Genomic DNA, 9,535 nt, shown 5'->3' with positions numbered 1-9,535 from the left:
GTATCCTGTCTCATGTAATCGCTCAATCAGTGTTTCAACCGTGGAAATGTCAATATATAACAGGTTGTAAACAAAGTCACATAACGTAGCATTTACCTCAGAACAGAACATATTCGGCGACCATAAACTCGTTAGTCAGCTAGAAAAACTCTAGAGTTCTTCAGTTCATTATGTTTGAATACATCCATCAAGTTTTTTATGACAGCCACCATTTAAATGCCTATATTTCAAAAAAGGAATTGGAGTAGAAATACATTTATTTAACTTAGTTGAGTGTAATTTATTGTATCTGGCTTCCGCTGTCATTCACATCCAGCAATTTTTAGCTGTATAAAACAGTTCCTTTTGCGGTTTAATATTGCAAATTGGTGTGTCTTACCATATTTTAATGTATTATCTTAATTATGAACACACTGGTTTAGTGCAAACAGTTTTACCGTTTACAGCACTTTGTTATATTGGCTATTTCCCTACAGCAGCTAATAAACCGGAAGTCTCCAGGGTTGCCAGGTTTTCACAACAAATCCCACCCAACTGCTACTCAAAACTAGCCCAAAAGTAGCCTGTTCCGGTGGGTAAAATACACGTTTTTTGGCAGGGTTCCTGGTTTAAGCTGGAAGTAGCTGGTTTTAGCTAGTCTCTCAGCCTGGCCAGGCTGGTTTTAGCTGGTCATTACAGCTGGTCTCTCAGCCTGATCAGCTAAGATCAGCCTGGCCAGCCAAGCAAGTGGCCAAAACCCCTCTAAAACCAGCCTTCTGACCAGCTAAGACCAGCCTGGATGACCAGCTAAAACCAGCCAACCAGCTAAGGCTGGTTTTAGCTGTTTTTTTTTGTTTTTTTGTTGTTGTTGTTGTTTTTTAGCAGGGTTGCCTTGGTAAAATTAGCATTCCAGGGGCTAAATATTATGTTATTGGGGTCGCTTCAACCCGCAGACATAAAAAAACAACCCGTGGCAACAGTGTTAAAGTAGCCCAATTCCGAGGGAAAACCATGGACTTGGCAACACTGAAAGTCTCCCACATTCACAGAAAATGGCTTACTTCCGCATTGAAAAATAAGGTGGACACAAATCAGGTAATTTTAACCTTTAATATTATAGTAATGTAGTACCAGTGGACTCTCATGTATACTTTACAGCATTAGTTGAGTTTTTTTTTTCTTGAGAAAATTTGGCATGTACTGTACCTGATATATGTCCAAAAAAATCAATATTAATTTGCAAATCGAATCATGCTTGGGAATCAGAATCAAATCAAATTAAAAGTCAAGTCAAAACCCAGCCCTAACTGAAACCGTTTCAACAAAGGTTGCTTTTTGCTTGTTTTAAGTATAATTTAGGTAGATGGGAGATGTATTTGCAAATATGGAAACAGCCGCCCATGGGATGTAACAAATATAGCTGCCAATTGAACTGACTTGCCTTAAAGGAATATTCCACCTAAAAATAAAAATTCTCATTTTTTCACACCATCATTTATGTAAATGATTTTCCTTCTTCTGTGAAACACAACAGATTTTTAATCTTTGTGAGTCCATAAAATGGAAGTGGATGAAACCCTCAGCTGACCAAAAAAACTATGGTTTATGGTTTAAAAAGTTAAAATCTCCTCTCACACCCACACCTACTGTTTTGCTTCAGAAGGCATTGATTCATCTGCTGGGGTCATATGAATGTCGTCATGATCACTTTAGTGGTATTTGAAACATCAACTTTGAGGGTTCCATCCACTTGTATTATAATGGAGATGGATTATTTTTCTAAAAATCGCAGATTGTATTCATCCGGGATGACACGAGGGTGAGCAAATGAGAGAATTTTCATTTTTGGGTAGAACATCCCTTAAAAGGGGACAATGTTTAGCACCTTTTAGCAGAATAAGACTACAGTCAAACTAAAAATTATTCAGACAACAGATATAATTGTTGATATTTTTTTACTAGTGTGTGCAGAACATTATAGTTCATTTATATAAGTGAGGATAGCAAAACAAAATAAACTGTGACATATTATACCTAAAAATTCTTCATACAGTGGACTACCGGTAAAATTGATAAGAATTTGGGACCAAGAATTATTCAGACACTTTGGACCTGACCATGTCTTCCTTAAGTGTTTTTTTCTTTAATTGCTAATGTGAGCTTTTTACACCACAGATTGAACAAAATTTGAGCATTACTTGGTAATTGGATGACCTAAATTGGTATTATCTAATTGTGAAATTTTACTTAAATTTTAACAGCTGACTGCTGACAGCTATTCAACCTAATTCATTTGTGAGACAGGCTAACAAGAGGATGGCATTATCAAGATACATTTGTTCTGACACAGTTTAACCCTGAGCTCTTGTCATATTTTATGACCATTTTCTAAACTATAGCGAATAAACTATGATAATGTGAGAAATGTTGAATGTGTCTGAATAAATTTTGGTTTGACTATATATTAACAAGCAAAGTTTCCAATATTTTCTATCCTCCTAACATTTCAATGAATAATAAATATGTGTTCTAAAATGCCATCAACATATATAATTATACACAGATCTCTAAAATACCCAGTGCAATCTGAGTGTGCAGTCTTTCATCATGCCCCTGAAGCAGGACGCCTATGCCGTTAACCAGCAAATGAACTATAATGTAGAGCATTACAGAGCTGGTCATGGTCAATTTGTTAAGTATCTTTAAAATGAGGTATAACAAAAATAGAACATAGAGTCTAGAGAATTGCTTGTTTAAATGTGGACAATGCAGACACAGTGTCTGTTGTGCGTTTAAACTGATCTCAAAGGCATTGCTGGTCCATTGCCACTACAGTCTGTTTTTATGATCGCTGTGAATATTTGCGCTACCACCATTTCTCAAAAAGGATTCTGTCCTCTGACAGGCCGACTCTCTTCAGGTCCGAACTCACTTTCTCTATCATAGGAGGAGGGCCACAAAGATAACACAATGTGCGCTCAGGATCTACACAGCGCTCAAGTTCCTGTTCTGATATTCTTCCATCTGCGGAGACACAAGAATATCTCTTGGCAAATCGGGTCTGGGAACAATTCAATTAATTAAAAGGTTGTAAGGATAATAAAACTAAATGTAGATGTGTGCAACTCACTTATGGTGTAAGGCTGAAGTTCCTGCTCTACGTCAGAGCTCTGCTGGGTAACATGGAAATCGCAGGAGAATTTATCTGGTCGCTCGTGACAGATGTCAATAATGGTGTTCTGAAAACAGCAGAAATCTAAAAATCAGTCGGCAGCTTCGATCTCACTCCAGCAGTAAGTCAAGGATACGTATACATACCTTGAAGAGCAGCTCTTTGGTGTTCTTGGCGCTGTAGCACAGGTGTGTGTGCCCTGGAGTGTACCTGTGACCATGAGTGTGTCTGAGCAGATCAGCTGTGTGCAGCAGGATGGAGTACAGAGGGTTGATGCCAACACCACCAGCTATCAACAACAGGTCCACCACGGGGTCAGAAGGTTGAGGGTCAAAGTAGAAGTTACCACCCACCCTCACAGCTACCTGAGAGTCCACAGAGCACTGAAAAAGAGCAATTAAAAATTATTTGAGAGAATATATAAAACAGTGGCACACAACAGCTTGTATGTAATATAAATAGTTAGAGTTCTGGTGCACAGAGAAACTTCACTTCTAGAGCAAAAAATCCATGGTAATTTACTTTCCCCCATGTCATCCAAGATGTTCATGTCTTTCTTTCTTCAGTCACAAAGAAATTACGTTTTTTTGAGGAAAACATTCCAGGATTTTTCTCCATATAGTAGACTATAGAATGGGGATCAGCGGGTTGAGGGTCCAAACTGCAGTTTCAATGCAGATTCAAAGGGCTCTATACAATCCCAACTCAGGAATAAGGGACTCATCTAGCAAAACAATGTTTTTTTCTGTAAAATAAATTTAAAAATGTATATACTTTAACCACAAATGCTCGTCTTAACGAATTATGTAACCACGTTGGGGGGAAAAAAAAAAAAAAAAAAATCACACGTGGTTAGTTCTTCATCTGTGTACTCTGGTTGAGAACGGCAGGGTAGGGAAAAAAAAAACCCCATCTCATTATCTCCTCAAAACTTCAAAATCGTCCAACATTGTTGTTTTACCTTTTTTTGTAAAGGGTGTTTGACTTTCTTTGCACATTCACTTCGTAAACGTCACACGTTACATTTCCAATGTCACTACATAATACGTGAAGTCGTGAACGCAGAGCAAGTACAAGACAAGCATTTGTGGTTAAAAAGTATAGAAATGTTTAGTTTATTTATTTATTTTTTTTTCTTTCACTAAATAAGACCCTTATTCCTTGGCTGGGATCGTGCAGCAGTGTTGCCAAGTTTGCGGTTTTCCCACAGAATTGGGCTACTTTAACACTGTTGCCATGGGTTGTTTTTCCATGTCCAATAATGTAAAATTTAGCCCATGGAATTCTAATTTTACCAGGGGAACCCCACCAAAAGATGTGTATTAAGGGGGACCCTCCTTAAAATGCGATTGGGCTACTTTTGGGCTAGTTTTAAATAGCAATTTGGCGGGTTTTGTTGTGATAACCTGGCAACCCTGTTGTGTAGACCGCTTTGAAACTGCACTGAAACTGCAATTTGGACCTTCAACCCATTGGTCACCATTAAAGTCCACTATATGGAGAAAAATCCTGGAATGTTGCCCTTAGTTTCTTTGCAACTGAAAAAAGAAAGACATGAACCTCTTGGATGACATGGGGGTGAGTAAGTTATCAGGAAATTTTGATTCTGGAAGTGAATTAATTCTTTAATAAATAAAATACTACTTTTTGTCTTTATGGTAGAATAACCGTATGTAATATTATCCATATTGTACATGCACAAGAATTTAAAAATAGAACATGATTTGTCACCAATTTACTACTTATAATGCTATAAATTTATGAGTTAAACAGGATATTTAAAAATACTAAAAATATACTGATTAAAGGTTGTGAAGACAAAAATTTATTTACCTTTTATTGCTCAATATTTTGGAGTGAGTAGGGGTTTTTTTTCCCCAGAATGAAATTAATACTTTTATTTAGCAATTGTCAAAAGTGACAGTAAAGACATGTTTCCAAAGACTTTATTTCAAATAAATGCTGTTATTTTAAACTTTCTATTCATCAAAGAATCCTGACAAAACGCATCATGATTCCCACAAAAATATTAAGCAGCACAGCTTTTTTCAACATTGATAATAAGCGTTTCTTAAGCAGGAAATCAGCATATTAAAACAATTTCTGAAGGATTATGTGACACTGAACACTGGAGTAATAACTAATAAAAATTCAGCTTTGCATCACAGGAATAAATTATTTTAGATTCTAATAATATTTCACAATATTACTGTTTTTATTGTATTTCTGATCAAATAAATGCATTCTCTGTAAGCATGAGACACCTTCAGAAACATTAAAAAAAAAAATTACCAGCCCTAAATGTTTGAACAGTAGTGTATATATACTTTTTAATTCATTCACTCACTTTGGTGTGAATCCAGTGTGCTGGAGGATGGCGTGCATATTTGACGGCCAGTTCAATCACCCCCTCTCTCTGCAGCAGACCAGGACTCGAGCAAATAGAGAAGCCTCCAACTGTATCCACACCTGGGATGAAGAAATCCACCCTGTGAAAAAGGGTGCAATTCAAATATATTGTAATATAATATATGAGACACTGCTGGAGTAAATTATATTAAATGAACTTAACCACTTACCTCATGCATTGACTCGACATGTTAATAACTAAAATCTAAAAACACTAAAAACTATGTAAAGTACTTTTAGAAAGTTGACAGCAAGCAGATTCCTCACACACAGCAACATGTCATGGGTCCAGTATTACTTATGCCAATAATATGTAATTAAAAAAGTAAAGCAACACATACGCTTTGGGAGTCACCATATGTATACGCAGAGCATGAATAAGTGATAAGCACATATGTCAGGACACACACACACACACACACACACACACCCACTCACTGTGCTCTCCCTGACTCACGTTCCTCATGTTCTTTAGCAGGAACACAACATCATATGGTCTGGAGGAGTTTCTGTGCATATATCTGCATAAATCATCGCCTGACTTTTTCACCTCACTCAGACTCTCTCAAAACTCTCACACACGTACACAACAAATGCATTAAGCCATAACATAAACGAGAGCAGAAGTGGGAGAGAAAGTGCAAGGGAAGGTGGATATAAGAATACATTTCCATCATTGTACATGGCTGCTGATAACAGATCTCACTCTGAAGTGAGAATTTTGTCTAAGAGGAAAGTGCCATCTTGTGTCCATTTTTGCAAATTGCACGTGTTCTCATTCATTAATCACTTTCCAGTGAAAATAAAGTAACATCTAAGAACAACATTAGCTAGGATCTTTCATTGTCTTGTGTACCCAACAACCCCATCATATTATACTCCACAGCATTCTGCATTATCATCAATAATGTTTTCAATATGTATTTCACACAGTTACAGTACTTACCACTGCCCAGCACGGAAGCTGAAGTCAGGATGTGGCACCTCCAGTCTCAGTCTCTTTACTGTATCAGATTCACTTATAATGTCACTAACACGTGCAGAGAAAAGTTCCTGGATACACACAAAACATAAAAGTCTTCACAGAGAATCTGCAACAACATTTCTACATTTCAGCCTCTAAGCATTTTAAATCTAACGCATTATGCTATGCAGATGTACAAATGGAAATCCATTATACATTTTTACAACTTTAAACTCTAAACACATTCATAACAAGAAAGCACGACAAATAACATGACATAGCATTTTAATAAAATAACATTTTACTATAAGTATACTACATATCTAGAATGAGTAAACAAATGCCTGATTGCACCATACTCAAAAATCAAATGACACACGGGCTGATCCACAACACAGAACAAGTGTCTGAACTTTCACCTACTTGGCTACAACATCTGTTAACCATTTATAAGGAGTCACAGAGAAATCTATAGTCAACTGGTCAATGGTTTCATAAAAAAAAAAAAAAAATCTAAGACGACTCACCATTTGTCTATGAACGCTAGCAGTTCTTTCTAGATGGTCTGTCTGTCTCCTGGATGACATTTTTCTAAAACAAATTTAGGGAAGTTTAGCTTAAGCAAAAAAGACTGGCTTTGTCTCAAAACCTCTCTACATACTAGAAAACGTGTTTTGCTTGCTTTTTTTCCACGTCAACTAGGTAGCCAGCTCGCTGGGTTTTCAAACACATACACTACATCCAAAGCCTCTAGAAAGAGCTCCAGATTCTGGACACTCACCTTGTGACTGTGTCTTTACATAAACAGCAAATAGCTGGTCTGAATAGTCCTGAACCACCGGCGAAACTTCTGGCCACCGTTCTCACAAAACACGGGACACTCATGATCAAATATGACGGTCTGATCCCTGTCCAACACCTGATAATATTAACAAACAAAAAGCAGGTTAGTTATAGACTTTTGTAAATAATAATAACCAACGACACTGAAAGCTGAAATGAGAGAGTCTTCCTTCTAATATGAAGTGACATTCACACACGTGAGCAGTAAGCAATGTAAATCTGTAATTAAATAAAAAAGGCATTTTGTGTTTAATACACCTTTAAAATCAATTATAAACAATACTAAAAAACAAACAGGACAACGCATAAAGAGCTAATAACTCACGACGCAGAATATTTGTGTAAAAATCATTCACCTCTGTCACTCCGGTGACGTTTCTTCTTCGTCTGTGTTTACGGTTGGTGAACAAAGTCTGTAGCGCCACCCAGCGATCTTCCTTCAGTTTGGAACATTGTTAAATACTATAAAAAGATTAAAAAACTTTTGATAAAACTGTTTTATTGTATCTATTTAAGATACATACAGTGCTAACTATGAAATTATCAATATATACCCGAACAAGACAATGGCGGGAATGTTTATGACAAAAATAATGTATGTTAAGGTTACCCTGATAGCACATGTACATCACAGATGTCTATTAGACGTCTGCAAGACGTATTTTTTTTGGTTTGTTTGGTTTTTTTGCTCATCTGCAAAACATCTATAAGACGTTTCCTATCAGATGTCAAACAGATGTCTATTAGATGTTTTAAGATGATTTAGAATGTATGTAAAACTGACATCTTACAGAGGTCTGTCAGATATTTGTACACAGTAGATGCTTTCCAGATCAAGCGATCTTTAACAGATCTCTTGCAGACGTACCTGTGCTATTTGGGTAGCTACTACTGTTTGTAAACAGCATAAAATACCTTTGACTGAAATAATTTGCTTGTAACAAATACTTTTCACTAAAATAACTGCAGTTTGCTAACAAGCCTATATTTCTCTTGTCTGTTAATCGTGCTTTTGTTAAATGCTTGAGCCGGATTTAGTTCATAAAGACTACTCAAATGGTCATTTTGCTCAAAATTAGCCTTCCTGAACTGCACCTGAGCCATGTGAGGAGTGTGTGGAGCTCCTGGTGGCCAAATAAAGCATCACGATGTGACTGTTCTTGAACAGAGGGCAAGTTAACACAATTTTCATCAGTTTTTTTCTTTGTTAAACTGTTGCGTAGTTTTCTTCTGTCTTTTCAGTGTCGATTCTGGTGGACAGGAGTGCTGTCGTGTAATGTCATGGAAAGTCACGCCATTATGATTACATTAAAACCTGGAAGGAACTGAGCTCGTGAGAGACGCAACAAACCATGTGATGGCATGCCAGTTTCCTTTATGGGCAAACAGGAGATGATAATGAACATATTTAATTCATTTGTGATTAGAATAATCAGTTACAGCTATTAGGCTACCCCGCATCATTAGATATTATTTTTTGGTCTAACTATTGTAGTCTTCATTTAAAATAAATCAAGGAGGGTTTGCGCTTTGGAAATGTTCTCGTCCCTTTTACCTCCAGCTGTTTCCCAACAACTTGTTACTTGAAAGCGTGCAGATCTGTCCAAATCACGGCTGATTGTCACGAACATCTTATGACTTCCGGATTTTACAATTGTTTTTAACGGTTTGCAATGAGATGGCAAGTTTTTATGACAACTTGAGGAAAATGATTGCACAGTTTCAACTGCAAGACAGCACAAACAGTTGCCTGTATAAAGATAACTGAGAGGGCTTTACGCAAATGTCAATTTATTTAAACAGGATATGCGGTTAAAAATGTTGCATGTTATGCTAATTTCAACTGACTTTGTGTGCATCACAAAAATAAAACAATAAAAAGTCCACATATTGTTTATGCTAAGTATAGTTTGATTTAGTAAACTTCAAAAGACCGTAGCATTCTTTAAGATTTTGATTAATGTTTACAATATTTAGGCTAATGTTTATTCACATGCATAGATCCTTTTAGTTTATGCTGCAGCTATAACATTTTTAAAATCATTTTGGTTCTCAATAAGTTAATCAAAAACACATTCAAATGAAAATGATCTTGAATAGACCTCTTAATTTTCTTGTTCACGAGCAAATAAGTCGTTATTTAGCCTCAGCTTTTCTCATATTTCGAA

General features: G+C 36.5%; 1 protein-coding gene across 1 annotated transcript; it reads right to left on the bottom strand.

Moving 5' to 3' along the window:
- Positions 1–1,198: 1,198 nt before the first annotated feature.
- Positions 1,199–7,796, bottom strand: oxnad1 (oxidoreductase NAD-binding domain containing 1). The gene is made up of 8 exons (XM_051137356.1): positions 7,724–7,796; positions 7,306–7,443; positions 7,052–7,115; positions 6,507–6,613; positions 5,499–5,640; positions 3,298–3,534; positions 3,110–3,218; positions 1,199–3,003 (listed from the first exon to the last, which is right to left on the bottom strand). Exons 2-8 carry the CDS (start codon positions 7,407–7,409, stop codon positions 2,846–2,848), a joined length of 921 nt encoding a protein of 306 aa, XP_050993313.1. The 5' UTR covers positions 7,410–7,443; positions 7,724–7,796; the 3' UTR covers positions 1,199–2,845.
- Positions 7,797–9,535: the final 1,739 nt, after the last annotated feature.

This window comes from Labeo rohita, chromosome 19 (assembly GCF_022985175.1).
Source record: "Labeo rohita strain BAU-BD-2019 chromosome 19, IGBB_LRoh.1.0, whole genome shotgun sequence".
NCBI classification, from domain to species: Eukaryota; Metazoa; Chordata; class Actinopteri; order Cypriniformes; family Cyprinidae; genus Labeo; species Labeo rohita.
Note: the sequence above shows the minus strand (reverse complement) of the source record. Positions and strands in the feature narration are given on the sequence as shown.

Coding starts and splice junctions, on each gene's coding strand:
- oxnad1 (XM_051137356.1), bottom strand. CDS start 7,409: ATGAGTGTCCCGTGTTTTGTGAGAACGGTGGCCAGAAGTTTCGCCGGT. Junction 5,641..6,506: donor AGCTTCCGTGCTGGGCAGTG/GTAAGTACTGTA, acceptor CCTTTTTCACAG/GGTGGATTTCTTCATCCCAG. Junction 3,219..3,297: donor CCAAAGAGCTGCTCTTCAAG/GTATGTATACGT, acceptor TGCTGTTTTCAG/AACACCATTATTGACATCTG.